We start from the raw sequence: 21461 nt of genomic DNA on the forward strand, positions 1-21461 counted from the left end.
TATGGTAGTTCTATTTTTAGTTTTTTAAGGAACCTCCATACTGTTCTCCATAGTGGCTGTATCAATTTACATTCCCACCAACAGTGCAGGAGGGTTCCCTTTTCTCCACACCCTCTCCAGCACTTATTGTTTGTAGATTTTTTGATGATGGCCATTCTGACCGGTGTGAGATGATATCTCATTATAGTTTTGATTTTCATTTCTCTAATGATGTTGAGCATTCTTTCATGTGTTTGTTGGCAATCTGTATATCTTCTTTGGAGAAATGTCTATTTAGGTCTTCTGCCCATTTTTGGATTGGGTTGTTTGTTTTTTTGATATTGAGCTGCATGAGCTGCTTGTGAATTTTGGAGATTAATCCTTTGTCAGTTGCTTCATTTGCAAATATTTTCTCCCATTCTGAGGGTTGTCTTTTAGTCTTGTTTATGGTTTCCTTTGCTGTGCAAAAGCTTTTAAGTTTCCTTAGGTCCCATTTGTTTATTTTTATTTTCATTTCCATTTCTCTAGGAGGTGGGTCAAAAAGGATCTTGCTGTGATTTATGTCATAGAGTGTTCTGCCTATGTTTTCCTCTAAGAGTTTGATAGTGTCTGGCCTTACATTTAGCTTTTTAATCCATTTTGAGTTTATTTTTGTGTATGGTGTTAGGGAGTGTTCTAATTTCATTCTTTTACATGTAGCTGTGCAGTTTTCCCAGCATCACTTATTGAAGAGGCTATCTTTTCTCCATTGTATATTCTTGCCTCCTTTATCAAAGATAAGTTGACCATATGTGCGTGGGTTTATCTCTGGGCTTTCTATCCTGTCCATTGATCTATATTTCTGTTTTTGTGCCAGTACCCTACTGGCTTGATTACTGTAGCTTTGTAGTATAGTCTGGAGTCTGAGAGCCTGATTCCTCCAGCTCCATTTTTCTTTCTCAAGATTGCTTTGGCTATTCGGGGTCTTTTGTGTTTCCATACAAATTGTGAAATTTTTTGTTCTAGTTCCGTGAAAAATGCCAGTGGTAGTTTGATAGGGATTGCATTGAATCTGTAGATTGCTTTGGGTAGTAGAGTCATTTTCACAATGTTGATTCTTCCAATCCAAGAACATGGTATATCTCTCCATCTATTTGTATCATCTTTAATTTCTTTCATCAGTGTCTTATAATTTTCTGCATACAGGTATTTTGTCTCCTTAGGTAGGTTTATTCCTAGGTATTTTATTCTTTTTGTTGCAATGGTAAATGGGAGTGTTTTCTTAATTTCACTTTCAGATTTTTCATCATTAGTGTATAGGAATGCAAGAGATTTCTGTATATTAATTTTGTGTCCTGCTACTTTACCAGATTCATTTATTAGCTCTAGTAGTTTTCTGGTAGCATCTTTAGGATTCTCTATGTATAGTATCATGTCATCTGCAAACAGTGACAGCTTTACTTCTTCTTTTCCGATTTGGATTCCTTTTATTGCTTTTTCTTCTCTGATTGCTGTGGCTAAAACTTCCATGTTGAATAATAGCAGTGAGAGTGGGCAACCTTGTGTTGTTCCTGAGCTTGGTAGAAATGGTTTCAGTTTTTCACCATTGAGGATGATGTTGGCTGTGGGTTTGTCATATATGGCCTTTATTATGTTGAGGAAAGTTCCCTCTATGCCTACTTTCTGGAGGGTTTTTATCATAAATGGGTGTTGAATTTTATTGAAAGCTTTCTCTGCATCTATTGAGATGATCATATGGTTTTTCTCCTTCAATTTGTTAATATGGTGTATCACATTGATTGATTTGCGTATATGGAAGAATCCTTGCATTCCTGGGATAAACCCCACTTGGTCATGGTGTATGATCCTTTTAATGTGCTGTTGGATTCTGTTTGCTAGTATTTTGTTGAGGATTTTTGCACCTATGTTCATCAGTGATATTGACCTGTAGTTTTCTTTCTTTGTGACATCTTTGTCTGGTTTTGGTATCAGGGTGATGGTGGCCTCGTAGACTGTGTTTGGGAGTGTTCCTCCCTCTGCTATATTGTGGAAGAGTTTGAGAAGGATAGGTGTTATCTCTTCTCTAAATGTTTGATAGAATTTGCCTGTGAAGCCATGTGGTCCTGGGCTTTTGTTTGTTGGAATATTTTTAATCACAGTTTCAATTTCAGTGCCTGTGATTGGTCTGTTTATATTTTCTATTTCTTCCTGGTTCAGTCTCGGAAGGTTGTGCTTTTCTAAGAATTTGTCCATTTCCTCCAGGTTGTCCATTTTATTGGCATAGAGTTGCTTGTAGTAATCGCTCACGATCCTTTGCATTTCTGCAGTGTCAGTTGTTACTTCTCCTTTTTCATTTCTAATTCTACTGATTTGAGTCTTCTCCCTTTTTTTCTTGATTAGTCTGACTAATGGTTTATCAATTTTGTTTATCTTCTCAAAGAAACAGCTTTTAGTTTTATTGATCTTTGCTGTCGTTTCCTCCATTTCTTTTTCATTTATTTCTGATCTGATCTTTATGATTTCTTTCCTTCTGCTAACTTTGGGGTTTTTTGTCTTCTTTCTCTAATTGCTTTAGGTGTAAGGTTAGGTTGTTCATTTGTGATGTTTCTTGTTTCTTAAGGTAGGATTGTATTGGTATAAACTTCCCTCTTAGAACTGCTTTTGTTGCATCCCATAGATTTGGGTCATCATGTTTTCATTGTTATTTGTTTCCAGGTATTTTTTGATTTCCTCTTTGATTTATTCAGTGACCGCTTGGTTATTTAGTAGTGTATTGTTTAGCCTCCATGTGTTTGTATTTTTTACACCTTTTTCCCTGTAATCGATATCTAGTCTCATAGCATTGTGGTCAGAAAAGATACTTGATACAGTTTCAATTTTCCTAAATTTACGAAGACTTGATTTGTGACCCAAGATATGGTCTATCCTGGAGAATGTTCCATGAGCACTTGAGAAGAAAGTGTATTCTGTTGTTTTTGGATGGAATGTCCTATAAATATCAATTAAGTCCATCTTGTTTAATGTATCATTTAAAGCTTGTGTTTCCTTATTTATTTTCATTTTGGATGATCTGTCCATTGGTGAAACTGGGGTGTTAAAGTCCCCTACCATGATTGTGTTACTGTCAATTTCCCCTTTTATGGCTGTTAGTATTTGCCTTATGTATTGAGGTGCTCCTATGTTGGGTGCATATATATTTACAATTGTTATATCTTCTTCTTGGATTGATCCCTTGATCATTATGCAGTGTCCTTCTTTGTCTCTTGTAATAGTCTTTGTTTTAAAGTCTATTTTGTCTGATATGAGAATTGCTACTCCAGCTTTCTTTTTATTTCCATTTGCATGGAATATCTTTTTCCATCCCCTCACTTTCAGTCTGTATGTGTCCCTAAGTCTGAAGTGGGTCTCTTGTAGACAGCATATATACGGGCCTTGTTTTTGTATCCATTCAGCCAGTCTATGTGTTTTGATTGGAGCATTTAATCCATTTACATTTAAGGTAATTATCAATATGTATGTTCCTATTACCATTTTCTTAATTGTTTTGGGTATGTTATTGTAGGTCTTTTCCTTCTTTTATGTCTCCTGCCTAGAGAAGTTCCTTTAGCATTTGTTGTAAAGCTGGTTTGGTGGTGCTGAATTCTCTTAGCTTTTGCTTGTCTGTAAAGGTTTTAATTTCTCCATTGAATCTGAATGAGATCTTTGCTGGGTAATCTTGGTTGTAAATTTTTCTCTTTCATCACTTTAAATATGTCCTGCCACTCCCTTCTGGCTTGCACAGTTTCTGTTAAAAGATCAGTTGTTAACCTTATGGGGATTCCCTTGTGTGTTATTTGTTGTTTTTCCCTTGCTGCTTTTAAAATTTTTTCTTTGTATTGAATTTTTGATAGTTTGATTAATATGTGTCTTGGCGTGTTTCTCCCTGGATTTATCCTCTGTGGGACTCCCTGTGCTTCCTGGACTTGATTAACTGTTTCCTTTCCCATATTAGGGAAGTTTTCAACTATAATCTCTTCAAATATTTTCTCAATCCCTTTCTTTTTCTCTTCTTCTTCTGAGACCCCTATAATTCGAATGTTGGTATGTTTAATGTTGTCCCAGAGGTCTCTGAGACTGTCCTCAAATCTTTTCATTCTTTTTTCTTTATTCTGCTCTGCAATAGTTATTTCCACTTTTTTATCTGCAATAGTTATTTCCACTCTTTTATCTGCAATAGTTATTTCCACTCTTTTATCTGCAATAGTTATTTCCACTCTTTTATCTTCTAGGTCACTTATCTGTTCTTCTGCCTCAGTTATTCTGCTATTGATCCCTTCTAGAGAATTTTTAATTTCATTTTTTGTGTTGGTCATCATTGTTTGTTTGCTCTTTAGTTCTTCTACGTCCTTGTTAAACGTTTCTTGTATTTTCTCCATTCTATTTCCAAGATTTTGGATCATCTTTACTATCATTATTCTGAATTCTTTTTCATGTAGGCTGCCTATTTTCTCTTCATTTGTTAGGTCTGGTGGGTTTTTACCTTGCTCCTTCATCTGCTGTGTGTTTCTCTGTCTTCACATTTTGCTTAACTTACTGTGTTTGGGGTCTCTTTTTTGCAGGCTGCAGGTTCGTAGTTCCTGTTGTTTTTGGTGTCTGCCCTCAGTGGCTAAGGTTGGTTCAGTGGGTTGTGTAGGCTTCCTGGTGGAGGGGACTAGTGCCTGTGTTCTGGTGGATGAGGGTAGAGCTTGTCTTTCTGGTGGGCAGGTCCACGTCTGGTGGTGTGTTTTGGGGTGTCTATGACCTTGTTATGATTTTAGGCAGCCTCTCTGCTAATGGGTGGGGTTGTGTTCCTGTCTTGCTAGTAGTTTGGCATAGGGTGCCCAGCACTGTAGCTTGCTGGTCATTGAGTGGAACTGGGTGTTGGCATTGAGATGGAGATCTCTGGGAGATTTTCGCCATTTGATATTACGTGGAGCTGGGAGGTTTCTGGTGCACCAATGTCCTGAACTTGGCTCTCCCACCTCAGAGGCACAGCCCTGATGCCTGGCTGGAGCAGCAAGAGCCTGTCATCCACATGGCTCAGAATAAAAGGGAGAAAAAATGAAAGAAAGAATGAAAAAGGTAAAGTAAAATAAAATAACATAAAATAAAATAAATTGAAATAAAATGAAATAAAATGAAATACAATAAAGTTATTAAAATAATTGTTAAACAAATTTTTTAAAGTAATAAAAAGATATAGAAAGAAAGAAGAGAGCAACCAAACCAAAAAACAAATCCACCAATGATAACAAGAGCTAAAAACGCTACTTAAAAAAAAAAAAGAAAAACAAACAAAAAAACGGACAGACAGAACCCTAGGACAAATGGTAAAATCAAAGCTATACAGCCAAAATCACACACAGAAGCTTACACGTACACACTCACAAAAAGAGAAAAAGGGAAAATATATATATATATCGTTGCTCCCAAAATCCACCTCCTTAATTTGCGATGATTCGTTGTCTATTCAGGTATTCCACAGATGCAGGTACATCCAGTTGATTGTGGAGCTTTAATCTGCTGCTCCTGAGGCTGCTGGCAGAGATTCCCCTTTCTCGTCTTTGTTTGCACAGCTCCCGGGGTTCAGCTTTGGATTTGGCCCCCCCTCTGCATGTAGGTCGCCTGAGGGCGTCTGTTCTTTCCTCAGACAGGACGGGGTTAAAGGAGCAGCTGATTCGGGGGCTCTGGCTCGCTCAGGCGGGGGGGAGGGAGGGGGACGGATGCAGGGTGAGCCTGCGGCGGCAGAGGCTGGCGTGACGTTGCACCAGCCTGAGGCGCGCCGTGTGTTCTCCCGCAGAAGTTGTCCCTGGATCACGGGACCCTGGCAGTGGCGGGCTGCACAGGCTCCTGGAAGGGGAGGTGTGGAGAGTGACCTGTGCTTGCACACAGGCTTCTTGGTGGCTGCAGCAGCAGCCTTAGCGTCTCATGCCCACCTCTGGGGTCCGCGCTGATAGCCGCGGCTCGTGCCCGTCTTTGGAGCTCCTTTAGGCGGTGCTCTTAATCCCCTCTCCTTGCGCACCAGGAAACAAAGAGGCAAGAAAGCCTCTTGCCTCTTCGGCAGCTGCAGACTTTTTCCCGGACCCCCTCCTGGCTAGCTGTGGCGCACTAGCCCCCTTCAGGCTGTGTTCACACCGCCAACCCCAGTCCTCTCCCTGGGATCCGACCGAAGCCCGAGCCTCAGCTCCCAGCCCCCGCCCGCCCCGGCGGGTGAGCAGACAAGCCTCTCGGGCTGGTGAGTGCTGGTCGGCACCGAGGCTCTGTGTGGGAATCTCTCTGCTTTGCCCTCCGCACCCCTGTGGCTGCGCTCTCCTCCGTGGCTCCGAAGCTTCCCCCCTCTGCCACCTACAGTCTCCGCCCGCAAAGGGGCTTCCCAGTGTGTGGAAACCTTTCCTCCTTCACAGCTCCCTCGCACTGGTGCAGGTCCCATTCCTATTCTTTTGTCTGTTTTTTTTTTTTTCTTTTGCCCTACTCAGGTACGTGGGGAGTTTCTTGCCTTTTGGGAGGTCTGACGTCTTCTGCCAGCGTTCAGTAGGTGTTCTGTAGGAGCTGTTCCACATGTAGATGTATTTCTGATGTATCTGTGGGGAGGAAGGTGATCTCCACGTCTTACTCTTCCACCATCTTGAAGCTCCTCCCCTAGACATTCTTTTTTTAAAAATATTCTTTTCTATTATGGATTATCACAGGATATTGAGTATAGTTCCCTGTGCTATATACAGTAGGGCCTTGGTGTCTATCCTTTCTAAATGTAATAGTTTACATTTACCAACCCCAAATTCCCAGTCCATCCCTCTCCCTCCCCACAAGACTTCAGTTTCTGAACTCCATTTGAACACTGCACTTTCAATTAGATGTCACTTCAAATTCAAAAAGAACCAAATCAACCTCATGCTCTTTTTCTTATGACAACTGTATAACCTCTTCCACCTGCTAACATTCCCATCTGTTTTAATAGCATCAACATTTCCTTAAACTGAGAGAAAGACCAGAAGTGACTGAGAATCACAATTTCTAGGTCTGAAATCTCTTTGTTTGGCACCTTTTTTGACTTCTCTCTTTTACACCCTAAGTCTTACCATTCATCAAGTGCTTTTTATCTTTTTCGTGTAATTCTATGACTAAGAATGAACATTCATTGGGGGCTTACTAAGTGCCAGCCACTGTTATAAGCATTTTTACAGGTATTAATTCATTTAATCCTCATAACATCTTTCTGTCATGGGTACTATTATCATCCCCATATACAAATATGGAAACTGAGACACAGAGAAGTGATATGATCTGTCTAGGGTCACTGCTAGTAAGTGATAGAGAGCAGGCAGTCTGACTCCAGAGCCATTGCTCCTAACCCGTAAGCCACACGACTGTTCTGTGATGATCCTTGAATCTCTCTTTCCATTACTTCTACCACTTTGGGTCGTAGCTCACATGACTTTACCTCTATTACTGCAATAGACTCCTGGTTGGTCCCCTTGACTTTGCAGTTTGTGATACAACTTATATACGGCCACCAGATTGCTCTTCCTTAATTAAGCCCTGCTTCTACCTTTTCCTTCCTTTGTTCCAAATCCTTCTATGACTCCCGGTGGCCTAGGATATATAAAAAAACTTCCATCCCTGGCTTTTTAGGCTTTCTGTAGTCTGGTTCCATACCATGTCTTCAGCTTTATGTTTTCCTCCTCCTGTTCCATTATCTATGACTCCAATCAGGCTGATTTTTTTCACCATTCCTGAAAACATGCTGTTCTTTCCTAACTCTGTGACTTCATACATCTCTAAACTTTATTTGTCCATCTCAAGATATTGTGGCTCTAGGAACCCTTCCTTACTAATCTCAACTGAATGTGACCTTTCCTTCCTTAGAACGTTCCTGATGCTTTCCTTGTACCCCCTCTTACGATATCACATTCTGCCTTATTTGATAGCGACTTGTGTTCTTTTCTTATTTCTCTCCCTGCTTCACCACTTTGTTAGCCTGTTGAAGGCAGAGACTGTGTTTCACTAAATCTTGTATCCCCTGCAGTGCTTCTTCTAATGCAGAGCACATAACAGGCGATCAATACATAGTTACTGAATTTAACAGAATTCTAGTTTCACTCACTCAGAATGTTTCTCTTTTCCCTTTTGTTTTGTTCCAGTCTTTCACAAAAATCTCACTTCTTGAATGAAACCCCCTTGACTGCTCTAGTCCTTGATGAAACCTACTTTCTCAGAACTCTTGTAACACTTCAGGCCGATACATATAATTTAGTACTTGATTAATCATTTTATACGGTATATTCATTGTTCATGTATTACAACACAGGCCCTGATATATAAAGATTCTCAACAAATATTTGTTGAATGAATCAATATGTCGATCTTGCCCCACCAACTGTAAGGTCTCGAAGACAGGGACCATGCTTTATAAATCTTCTGTATCCCCTCAGAGCTCTCAGCATGTAATAGGTGCTTTATGAATATTTGCTGACTGACTGGCTCTTGGATTTCTGTTGCAAGTCTGTCCTTACCTTCCTGTTGTTCTGCCCTCAGCCTGTGATTACATTGAAGAGGTTTCTGAGTCCTCAGGTCTAATTTCCCCACTGAGAACAGGCTGAGTCAGGTTGCTGACACACAGGCCTCTTTTTGCCAGTCCCTTTTGATTCTGTCTTTAAATCAGAACTAGGCCTTCTTACAGGGACAAATCCCTGGAGGAAGAGAGCAGGAGTCCTTAGGTTGGGGAAGAAGAGTCGGGGATTGAGAATTGCAAAATATAAACTTTTGGCCAGAAATAATTCTACAGAACTTGTTACTGGGCCTACCCAGTACATGTGAGGGAAAGGCCATTCTGTGTCTACTTTGTACTGTTTAAAAACAAGGGAAATAATATGGCAATCATGATGCAAGAGTAAATGACTAGGGCCCATCTTTAGATGGCATGAAGTCTGCCAGTAGATCTAAAAAAAAAAACCAAAAATAACATTTGTATAATATAATAGTGATTTGTATATACCATATAGCCAACATGGCAGAGACCAACAGTGACTAGTATTCCAACTTCTCGAAGGGAAGCCTCATCTACTGAGAAGAAAGGGAGAACTGGGATAAGCAGACATCTCTATTATACTGTGCACCTCACAAATACACAGCAATACTTGGGAATGGCCGATGGTAGAATGTGCTTTTGCAGACTGGAAGGGCTTCAAGTTTTGCTGTCCTGGCTGCAATCTATAATGTTGCTGCTCAGAACTGTGGGAGATATGTACACAGTGTGTCTAAGAATTATGGTCCTTAACAACTCTTCCCAGACTTGCTTCTAGCTGGAGAGAGGGAAAATGATTGACAGCTGTATCCAAGGCATACTGATGTTTCACTGGACCAAAGAATGAGTTCAACACTGCACTGAGCAGTGGACTAGCTAAGATATAAATTTTTCCTTTATTAATATTTTATATGTATTTATTTGCCATTTCATTGGCTTATATGCTTAGCAAGTTCTTTGTTTTAAATGCAGGTGATCCAAGGATACATGACCCACATTTCAAGGGGCCCATTGTCAACAGGTAAGCAATTCTTTTCTCTGGAATGTGTTTTTTAACCAACACAGAAAGCTTATTTTTTGGTATCATTTTCCGGTCAATGGAGAATTGTGTCTACTGTGAGGGGGAAATGACTTATTTTTAGCCTAAATGTCACCTTATTTATACAGGGTACAGGTAGTAAGTCTTTCCATGAGTCATAAATATCCCCTCCTGTTCAGCAAATGAACTGCCTTAATTTATGACTGAAGAGTTTGTATTTCTGATAAAGAGAAGCCAAAAATGCTTTATAAGATTTAACCCCTTTGTGGAGAAGGAAACACATTGCAGTAGCTGTCTTACGCACCCGTTTACTCTGATTCACCGCTGCAAGTGCAGAGTTGCTATGCCAACTTCTTCCACACAGGGTATTTGTGCTACTCAGCCTCCCAAAGCAGAGAGCTTTCTGAGAGACAAACATTCACCAATGCATCATGTATGCTTTAGGATATTTTAAAATGCTCTAGGGAAGTGTGTACTTGTCTTAACTGGTGCTTCTCCTGCAAGGTTGCATAGCGTTTAAAAAGTATCCAATAATTCATAGGCCTCTTTTATTATTATATTTTACCCTCTATTCCCAGGCTTCCTGCTAATCAAAAAGGGGGTTTGCAGAGTAGAATGGCTAAAAATGAGGAGAAGATTATGCTGTGTGTAGCTGTTTTTCCACTTAGCGTTGACTTTAATTTCTGGCAGTTGCATGTCATAATAAACTGTGATGTGAAATAATGATCAACATGTTTATTTGCACTTGCCAGCCATCAGCATGTATATTAGCATTACTGTTATGTCTCTATAGTATCCCAGCTTTAAACAAATGTGTATCTAGTTTATTCTAATTCTGTAAGATGCCAAGTCATTTGGGTTACTCTTTCAAAGGTGTACCTGTGCCCTCTTTAGAGTAAGTCTGAAATCTCTCTCATTCTCTCCATGGTAACACCATGAATACATTTTGTTGTCCAGTGTACAAATAGCCTCATTTGATATGGAGGTTACTTTTATTGTACTTGCATTCATTTTATAATAACTAATTTGTATGAACAGAATCTAGCTTATTGGCCTCAAGGGACCTCTAGATATAATCTGGATTCAATAGTAGTAACAACAACGATAATAATAAGTGAACTGCCCCATTTGGACAGATGAAATACAGATTACAGATGTGCCTTTTCTAGCCATAGAGAAGAAAGCAGAGCTCAGTCTGGCTGGCTGTAGGTGTGGGCAGGAGGTGAAATCTCTTGTCTTCAGTTATTTAGAATTTAATGATGGAACCACGCAGTCCAGGTAAAGTCTAAACAACTGTGATAAAGAGAATAATTTATTTTTACTAAGGACCTTTTGTGATGTCCTAGGTATCACAAAGGCCTTCAAAGGTGAAATGGTCATTGTGTATACATACCTCTCCCCCCCAGATCTTCAATCCAAGAACAGAGAGAAGTATTATAAAACCACAGGGGCTTAACTATAGGAAGACACAGTTTGGCCCATTGGTAACTTCTCAGGCTGCAGGGGTCTATAATGCCTTTCCTGGGAAAATAATTGGGGTGTTTAAGGAGCAAGTGAGAAACCCCACCTCCTTCACATTACCTCTTGCTTACTATAACATTTTTTTGCTTACATAATGTCACTTTCCTTTTGAGAGGTCCAAAGTCTTATCAGATATTCAGGCAAACCCTCACGGCACTGTCTGCTCATCACCCACCATGTTCTCTGCACCTCTGTCTGTTTACAAGGACATCGTTTTGTGCCTAGTGATCACCCAACTGCAGTTGTTTCCAGGAGAGGTGAAGGAATGATGGTAATGCCACAGGAGAGATTAACTCAGTTTCTCATTTGTCCCCATCTACTAAGATAAGAATTGGACATGTGGAAGCTACTGCCCCGTAGTGTTGACCAAAAACAAACAAACAAACAGCGATTTTGATAGCCCCTTTTGAAAGAGTAGTTATCCAGTGCCTATGCTTTGTCCCCTATATTCAACAGAATTTTAGCATTGGATTGAGGTGAGATTTGTAAAAGTTTAAGGGCTGTTCAGCACTGTTCTTGGCAGTACATTAGAGGGCAAAAATGAATGCACATAGAAAACGAAAAAATAAATCTCTTTTACAAGGTTCTACATGAGAAATTCTCTTATAATTTTAGAACTAAGAAAAATTTTCATTTAATGGAGAGTTAATGTACTTTCTCCTGTTAGATAGAGAGAACTGTAATCTACTGTTTCTCCTTTTGTCTTGACTTGCAGAAAGCCCACTGATACATTTAATTTCAATGCCAGCAACTACATTAGCCTTTGAGTTAAGCATTTCTTTTCAGGACTTTGAATTTCTATTTCTATTTTAATAATGCTATTGCATCCAGTTTTAAGTCATTTCATTTATATTCATTCTGAAAAGAGGCAGCATATAGGTGGACAGGTAAATAGAAATGAAAACCTTGGATGTTCCATAATTGACTTTTTTCCCTTCTCTACACACAAAGTAGGTGAAGGACATATGACTCATACTAATCAAATTGGTAGGTTTCACAATGCTGAAAACAACTATTATTATAGAAGGTGGAAAATCTGTCTGGAATGTAATAAGATGCATTTATTTTTACCTGGGGCATCGGGGGGAGGTTAAACTCACTATCATGAAGGGATTCAAGGAGAGAATGAAGAGGCGTTTATTAAGGATGTTGTAGAGGGGATTCATTCATATAAAGGAGTTAGACTAAATGACCTCTGAGTTCTTTCCAATCCTGAAATTCTATGACTCTGTGATTCAACATTTTTTATTGTTATAATTAACATACAATATTATATTACTTTCAGGTATACAACATAGTGATTTGATATTTTTTATTCATTATGAAATGATCACAGTAAGTCTAGTTACCATCCATCACCATACAAAGTTAAAATATTATTGACTATATTCCCTATGTATATATTATATCCCTGTGACTTTTTTATAACTGGAGGTTTGTGCCCCATAATGCCCTTCACCTATTTTGTTCTGTCCTCCCACGCCCCTCCCCTCTGGCAACTATCAGTTTGTTCTCTGTATTTATGAGTCTGTTTCTGTTTTGTTTGTTCCTTTGTTTCTTAGATTCCACATATAAGTGAAATCATATGGTATTTGTTCTTCTCTGTCTAACTTATTTCACTTAGCATAGTACCTTCTAGGTCTATCAATATTGCCACAAATGGCAAGATTTCACTCTTTTATGGCTGAGTAATATTCCGTTACACACACAGACACACACACACCCCACACCACACCACATCTTCTATATCCATATACTGAGGGACATTTAGGTTGCTTCTGTGTCTTGGCTATTGTAAATAGTGCTGCAAAGAACATAGGGGTTGATATCTTTTTGAATTAGTGTTTTCATTTTCCTCAGTTAAATACCTTGAAGTGGAATTGCTGGATCATATGGTAGTTCTATTTTTAGTTTTTAAAGGAACCTCCATACTGTTTTCCATAGTGGCTGCACTAATTTACATTTCCACCAGTAATTCACCAGAGTTCCTTTTTCTCCGCATCCTTGCCAACACTTGTTTCTTGTCTTTTTGATCATAGCCATTCTGACAGGTGTGAGGTGGTATCTCACTGAGGTTTTGATTTGCATTTTCCTGTTGATTAGTGATGTTGAGTACCTTTTCATATGCTTGTTGGCCATCTGTCTTCTTTGGAGAAATGTCTATTCAGGGTTTCTGCCCATTTTTAGTCAGGTTGTTTATTTTTTTGATATTGAATTGTATGAGTTGTTTATATATTTTGTATATCAACCCCTTATCACAAGTATTGTTTGCAAATATCTTCTCCAGTTTAGTAGGTTGCATTTTCATTTTGTTGGTGGTTTCCTTCACTGTGCAAAAACTTTTTAGTTTGATTTAGTCACATTAATTTAGTTTTGCTTTTGTTGCCATTGACTATTTGGAGATGTATCCAAAAACATATTGCTAAGACCAATGTCAGAGAGGTTACTGCTTATGTTTTCTTCTAGGAGTTTTATGGTTTCAGATCTTTCATTTAAGTTTTTAATCCATTTTGATTTTATTTTGTATATGGTATGAAAAAGTTGTCTAGTTGGATTCTTTCACAATTAGCTGTCCAGTTTTCCCAACATCATTTATTGAAGAGACTGTTTCTCTCCATTGTACATTCTTGCATCCTTTATTGTAGATTAACTGACCATATAAGAGTGGGTTTACTTCTGAGTTCTCTATTCTGTTCCATTCATCTATATGTCTGCTTTTGTGCTGGTATCATGCTGTTCTAATTACTATAGCTTTGTAGTATAGTTTGAAATCGGGAAACATGATACCTCCAGCTTGGTTCTTCTTTCTCAAGATTGCTTTGGCTATTTGGGGTCTTTTGTGGTTCCATACAGATTTTAGAATTATTTGTTCTAGTTCTGTGGAAAATGCCATAGGTAGTTTGAAAGGGGTTGTATTGAATCTGTGGATTGCTTTGGGTAATGTGGACATTTTAACGATATTAATTCTTACAATCCATGAGCACAGAGTATCTTTCTGTTTATTTGTGTCATCTTCAATTTCTTTTATCAATGTCTTATAGTTTTCAGAGTTAAGGTCTTTTACTTCCTTTGTTAAATTTATTCCTAGATATTTTATTTGTTGAAGTAACAGTAAGTGGGATTGTTTTCTTCATTTCTAATGGTTCATTATTAGTGTATAGAAAAGAAACAGATTTCTGTTTATTAAATTTGTATCCTGCAACTTTACTGAACTCTTTTATTAGTTTCGATAGTGTTTTGGTGAAGTCTTTAGGGTGTTCTATATGTAGTTATGTTGTCTGCAGATAGTAACAGTTTTATTTCTTCCCTTTCAGTTTGAACACCTTTTATTCCTTTTTCTTGTCTGGTTACCATGGCTAGGACTTCCAATACCATGCTGATTAAAAGTGGTAAGCGTGGGCATCCTTGTCTTGTTCTTAATCTTAGAGGAAAATCTTTCATCTTTTTACTGTTGAATACAACGTTGGATGTGGATTTGTCATATATGGCCTCTATTATGTTGAGGTATGTTCCCTCTATACCCACTTTGTTGAGAGTGTTTATCATAAATGGATGTTGAATTTTGTCAAATGCTTTTTGTCTTCATCTACTGAGATGATCATATGATTTCTTACATTTGTTTCATTAATGTGATGTATCACATTGATTGCTTTGCAGCTATTGAACCATCCTTCAATCCCTGGAATAAATAAATCCCACTTGATGATGATATATGATCATTTTAATGTATTGTTGTATTCAGTTTGCTGATATTTTTTTTGAAGATTTTTGCATCTATGTTCATCAGGGATATTGGCCTGTAATTTTCTGTGTGTGAGTGTGTGTGTGTGTGTGTGTGTGTGTGTCTTTGTCTGGTTTTGGTATCAGGGTAATGCTGGCCTCATAGAATGAGTTTAGAAGTACTACCTCCTCTTTAATTTTCTGGGATAGCTTGAGAAGAATTGATAACTCTTCTTCAAATGTTTCATAGAATTCCCCTGTGAAGCCATCTGGTCCTGGAATTTTGTTTGTTGGGAGTTTTTTTTTTTGTTAATGTTTCAATATCATTACTAGTGATTGATCTGTTCAGATTTTCTATTTCTTCCTGGAAATAGAGTCTCGGAAGTTTTGGAAGATTGTATGTTTCTAGGAATGTATCCATTTCTTCTAGGTTGTCCAATTTGATGGCATATAACTGTTCATAGTGTTTCCCTATTCATTTTCTGTCTGGATGATTTATCTATTGATGTAAGTAGGGTATATAACTCCCCTACTGTTATTGTATTACTATTTCTTTCTTTATGTCTGTTTATATTTTGCTTTACATATTCAGGTGCTCCTTTTTTGGGTGCATAAATGCAACGAAATGTTATATTCTCTTGTTGTGCTGACCCCTTTATCATTATGTAATGCACTTCTTTGTCTTTAGTTACAATCTTTTTTAAAAGTCTATTTTGTCTGATATGAGTATGGCTACCCCAGCTTTCTTTTTGTTTCCATTTGCATGGAATATCTTTTTCTATCCCTTCACTTTCACTCTGTGTGTGTCTTTAGAGCTGAGGTGAGTGCCCTGTAGCAACATATTAGGTGGGTCTTTTTTTTTTTTAAGCTACCCTATGTCTTTTTTTTTTTTTTTAATTTATTTATTTATTATTTATGGGTGTGTTGGGTCTTCGTTTCTGTGCGAGGGCTTTCTCTAGTTGCGGCAAGTGGGGGCCACTCTTCATCGCGGTGCGCGGGCCTCTCATTATCGCGGCCTCTCTTGTTGCGGAGCACAGGCTCCAGACGCGCAGGCTCAGTAATTGTGGCTCACGGGCCTAGTTGCTCCGCGGCATATGGGATCTTCCCAGACCAGGGCTCGAACCCGTGTCCCCTGCATTGGTAGGCAGATTCTCAACCACTGCGCCACCAGGGAAGCCCTACCCTATGTCTTTTGATTGACGAATTTAATCCATTTGCATTTAAATTGATTATTGATAGGTATGTACTTATTGCCATTTTATTAATTGTTTTCTGGTTGTTTTTGTAGTTCTTCTCTGTTCTTGTCTTCTTCTCTTGGTTACTTCCCTATGGTTTGATGAATTCCTTTAGTGTTATGTCTGGATTCCTTTCTCTTTATTTTTTGTGTATCTATTTTAAGTTTTTGGTTTGATCATGAGGTTCATATACACCAACCTGTATACATGGCCATGTATTTTAAGCTGATAGTCTTAAGTTTGAAGGCATCTAAAAGCACTTCATTTTTACTCCCCCCTCACATTTTATATTTTTGAGATCATATTTTACATCTTTTGTGTATCTTTTAACTACTCATTGTGGTTTTAGTTGACTGTACTACTCTTGTCTTTTAACTTTCAGGCTAGCTTTTTAAGTAGCTGATCTAACACATTTACTATATATTTGCCTTTACCAGTGAGTTTTTTTTCTTTCATGTATTTTAAAATTTCTATTCTGAAATAGAATAGAAATTTTCTATTCTGTTCTATTCTTTTCCACTTAAAGAAGATCCTTTAAGATTTCTTGTAAGGTGGGTTTAGTGGTGATGAACTCCTTTATTTTAGCTTGTCTGGGAAACTCTTTATCTCTTTTAATCCTGAATTCTATAACCTTGCCAGATAGATTATTCTGGGTTGTAATTTTTTTTCTTTCAACACTTTAAATATATCCTGCCACTCTCTTCTGGCCTTGTAAAGTTTCTGCTGAAAAATCAGCTGATAGCCTTATGGGGTTTTCCTTTTATGGGATTAGTTGTTTTTCTTTTGCTGCCTTTGAGATTCTCTCTTTAACTGTTGCCACTTTAATTGTAATATATCTTGTGTTGATTACTTTGGGTTCATCTTGTTTGGGACTCTCTAGGCTTCCTGTACCTGGATTTTTTTTTTTCCTTCCCCAGGACAGGGAAGTTTTCAGCCATTATGTCTTCAAATAAGTTTTCTGTCCCTTTCTCTCTCTCTTCTTTTTCTGGGACCCCTATAATGCAAATGTTAGTATGCTTGATGTTTTCCTAGAAGTCCCTTAAACTCTCTTCATTTAAAGAAATTCTTTCTTCTCTTTGCTGTTCTGTTTGGGTGATTTCCACTATTCTTTCTCCAGATAGCTGATCTACTGTTTTGTATTATATAACCTGCTACTGATTCCCTCTTTCAGTTATTGTATTCTTCAGCTCTGATTGGTTCTGTCTTATATTTTCTAAGTCTTTGTTGAAGATCTCACTGTATTTCTCCATTCTTCTCCTAAGTATAGTGAGCATCCTTCTGACCATTTCTATGTACTCTATGTCAGGTAAATTACTTATCTCAGTTTCATTAGGATTTTTCCTAGGGTTTTATTTTGTTCTTTCATTTGGAACATATTCCTCTGTCTCCTCATTTTGTTTGACTCTTGGTGTGTGTTTCTATGAATTAGGCAGAACAGCTACCTCTCCTAGTCCTGAAGGAGTAGCCTTGTGTGGGACTGTCTACTCTGTAGACTGTTTGTACCTGGTAGCTTTGGCAGGCTAACTGGAGCTGGAGCAGGTTTGAGTTGGGTGAAGTCTCAGGGTACATTGTGCCAAGGCTGCCTTGGCAGGTTGGCAGGAGTTAGAGTGGGCATGGGTTGGGGACAGTCCTGAAGCCACCTTGGTGGGGCCACTAGAACAGGAGCAGTCTCTGGCTGGGGGCAGTCCCTGGGTGTGCCATGTTGAGGCCACCTTGGCGGGATGGCTGGAGCTGGGGTGGGTGTGGACCAGGGGGAGTTCTGGGGGTGATTCAAACAATGGCACTTGCCAGTGCCCCTTACATCAGAGAGAGTTCCTGCAGTTCTCTGCCAGTTTGGCAGAGGCTCTAGGGTTAGTAAATGGATTTCTTTTCCACATAATCTAGGTGCCCTTTAAACTAGTGTGTTTTTTGGTTTGTTTGGTTTTTGTTTTTTGCCGTGTCTCAGGATGGGTGAGTCTGTGCTCAGGTCCCTCAGTAATATCTGTCCCTGTTGCAGGTTGTGGGGTCAGGGGTGAGGTTTCTGTGGATATTGTTTCTCTGTCTTTCCTACAAATTTCTACATGGTCCTTCTATTTGTAGAGCTGTTCAATCAGCCCTCACGAGGAATTGCTCTCTAGGTAGGTGTAGATTCGGTGTGTTCGTGGGAGGAGGTGATTTCAGCGTCTCTCTACCACAGCATCTTGAACCTCTTTCTGTTTCTGTGATTCAACTTTTAATGCCAAAGCAGAGAAGGAAGAGTTCAGCTTCTGCCTATGTGATGCACACATACAGCTCTATGTTGATGCTCACCACAAACTTTTGTAATTTCTAAAATGCCATTATTAAGTAGACATCTCCAATTATTGTGACAACATTATGCTGTCTCCTAAATTTATGCAGTTCTCATGAACTTTTTGTTCGTTTTGAAATAATTGGTATGCTTCTTGTCACTGTAGATGGAACTTGAATGTCTAAAGGTGGGGTCCATCATCATGGAAAAATGTGAGGAAAAGTTTATTGAAAAAAGTACACAAAGGTTAATAAAAAATATAGATCCCATGTTGTAAAAATGTCTGGAAGAGGTTAAAAATCATTTTGACTTGTAAAATAGTTTGAAATAAAAGGCCTATATCCATAGCACTCCTTCGAAAACTTTTAAATAATCTCAAAATGTGGAAGGAAATAAAAATAAATAATTTCCCTGAATGGCTAATTCTTCAGAATGCAAATGTGAGTTGAAGATGTGCTCTAAACCTGGCATTTATTTGCCTCATTTTGAATGGAGCAAATGGCCTAATGTGATCAATTATTTATCAGTGTGACTCTTTACTACAGGAAGATGTAGACTAACACATGTCTAAAATTCATAGCGTATCCCTTGTATTCCTCAGTATGTGAGCTTGTTCTTTTTTTATGTTTTTGCACTTTAAAGAGTCACCACCTACACATTATTCCTAATGATGAAAATAACCGACCTAAAATACTATTAAACGTTGCAAGCACCTTTAAATCAAAAGATTTAAAGAAAAGTATTCATTAACTGTGTGCTTGTTATGCATCTGGCAATGTGCTAGGTGCTAGAAATACAAAGATGAACTGAACAAAGTTCCTGTTCAACAGAGCTTGCAGTCTAGTAGGAAGAGCAGATGATAAAATGATTAATGTGGTAAGTACAAAAACAGAGTTATCTACATGGGCTCTGGAAGCAAAGAAGAGTGTGCACTAGGAGTAGGGAAAGGGGAATCTGCAAAAACCTCAGAGTAGAGGTGACCCTTGAGCTGGTTCTTGAAAACATTCCAAGAAAAGTCAGCAGCACACATCAAAGTACAGAAGCCTGAGAAAAATTGTCCTAGAAATGGTTTGGTGTACACCCAGCGTGTGCATGTGTGGGTGGTGGAGGCATGAAGGTCAGGATGAGGTGGAGAGCAAGGATGCTGAAGAGGTAACAATGAGCAAAATCACCAAGGACTTACTCAACATACCAATGTGTTTGGCATTTTATTCTATAGACTTAGAGGAGACATTGAAGAATTTTAAGTAAGAAATCGACAGAATGCAATTTGCACTGTAGAAGCTTTTGTTTAACAAGGACTTGAGAACACTACTCTGTACAAGATCTGTGGTGAGCACTGGGGACACAAACCTCCTAGAAATGATCCCAAGCTTCATAATTTGTCCTTGTTCTGTTGTGTGTGTTTGTGTTAGAGAAGTGGGGGAGAGGAGTGCTGTGGTCAAACCGAAGACTGCAATGTAGTGAGGTAAACACTACGTAGAGGTGCAGGTTGCAACAGAAGCCCTAGGGAGAGAATAAATCATGTGGCGGGAGTGGCACTGCTTGCCTGATGTGGTCATTCCTGAGGGTGATCGAAGGACCTGTAAAGGTTTTGCTTCATGTAGGGAAGAGCAAGGAGTAACTCAGAGAGAGCCAGATGTGTGAAGGAAGAGACCTTGCATGATTCATGTTAGAGTGTTGTAAGTACTTACAGTAGTAGGAGGGAGAGTATGGTTGGGAGATTAAGTTGCATAGGTAGCAAGAGCCCAGATAGCGAAGGGCATTGTATATCTTAAGGCAAGGAATTTGAACTTTATTCTAAAGGGCATGAGATGAATGGCAAGCCTCTTATTGCTCTTAATCAGTGGAGTTGCAAGGTTAAATTTGCTTTAGTTGTCTCTACTTGCCATTTCTCCTTTCTCCCCTTCATCACATTCTCTCCAGTAGAGATTTATTCCCCACTTTCCTCAAACTGATTTTGAAAATGTCACCAGTGACTTCCATCTTGCCAAGTGTAGTGGGGCGACATCTTTTATTTTAACTTCACAGCAGCATTTGACAAAGGTGACCACTCTCTCCTTTTTGAAACACTCTTTTCTCTTGGCTTCTGTGACATCATACTCACCTGATGCTTCTTCCACCTCACTGGCACCTCCCTTATAGTCTTCTTCTCTGGCTCCTCAACCCCTGCTTGATCTCCAAACATGGGAGTGCCTTGGTCCTCGTCCTTCACTCTTCTCTTTCTCTAGTCTACTTTTAGACTAGGCCAGTGACTTTAAATACTGTCTATATGTCAATGACACACAAGCTTTATATCTCTAGCAATGAATCTTCCGTTGACCTCCATATTTCTTTATTCAACTGCCTTCTTGACTTCTCTATTTGAATTCATAATATTCACACTTAATTTGACCAAACAGAGCTCTTGCTTCCTGTTCCCACTCCAAAGCTCTAAAACCTCCTCCCCCAGTCTTTTCCATTTCAGAAAATGACACCAATATCCCCACTCTGTTTTACTCAAATTATAGGTCCTTGGCTTCCTCTTTTTCTCCCCTCATCTCTCACATTCAATCCATCAGCAAGTCTTATTGGCTTTAGCTCCAAAATATTTGTATATCCCCAAGCCACCTACTTCTCCATCTTTCCTACTTTCACCCTCATCCGTGGCACTATATATCCTGTCTATACTTTAGCACTGGACTATAGAATGGTCTTCCTTCTCTCCTTGTTTTTCTATAATCCATTCTACATACAAAACTCTGAGTGAGTTTTCAAATCATGAACTAATCATAGCTCCTCTTAATACATATTCAATAGCTTTCCATACCATTTAAATTAAACTCAAACTCGTGTCCTACGTGAGTGCCCTCTGTGTGACTCACATCATCCCCTACCACTCTCTCTCTCTCTCTCTCTCTTATCCTCTTATTGTAGCCATGCTTGCCTTCGTCTCATTTCTTGAAGATTTTAAACTTGCATGCATCCTGGAGACTTTGTATTTGTTATTCCTCTGCCTGAAATGCTTGGACCCCAGACCTTTGCATGACTGGCTCCCTCTTGCCATCTAGCTCTTAACTGCCATTGCCCGAGAGCCCTTCCTGACAACCCAGTCTTCCGATCACTATCTACCACATCATTTAATTGTATTTTCTTTATAGTATTTATCACTATTGAAAGTTTCTTTATTCATGTTTT

General features: G+C 38.9%; 1 protein-coding gene across 1 annotated transcript in view; it reads left to right on the forward strand.

Annotated features, from left to right (window-relative positions):
- Positions 1-21461, forward strand: part of SLC44A5 (solute carrier family 44 member 5) — a 367788-nt gene that overhangs the window by 196202 nt on the left and 150125 nt on the right. The window contains exon 2 of the mRNA XM_061186439.1: positions 9473-9521. Coding sequence (XP_061042422.1) covers positions 9473-9521 — 49 coding nt within the window. The remainder of the gene's footprint in view (positions 1-9472; positions 9522-21461) is intronic.

Source organism: Eubalaena glacialis, chromosome 3, assembly GCF_028564815.1.
Source record: "Eubalaena glacialis isolate mEubGla1 chromosome 3, mEubGla1.1.hap2.+ XY, whole genome shotgun sequence".
Taxonomy (NCBI): domain Eukaryota; kingdom Metazoa; phylum Chordata; class Mammalia; order Artiodactyla; family Balaenidae; genus Eubalaena; species Eubalaena glacialis.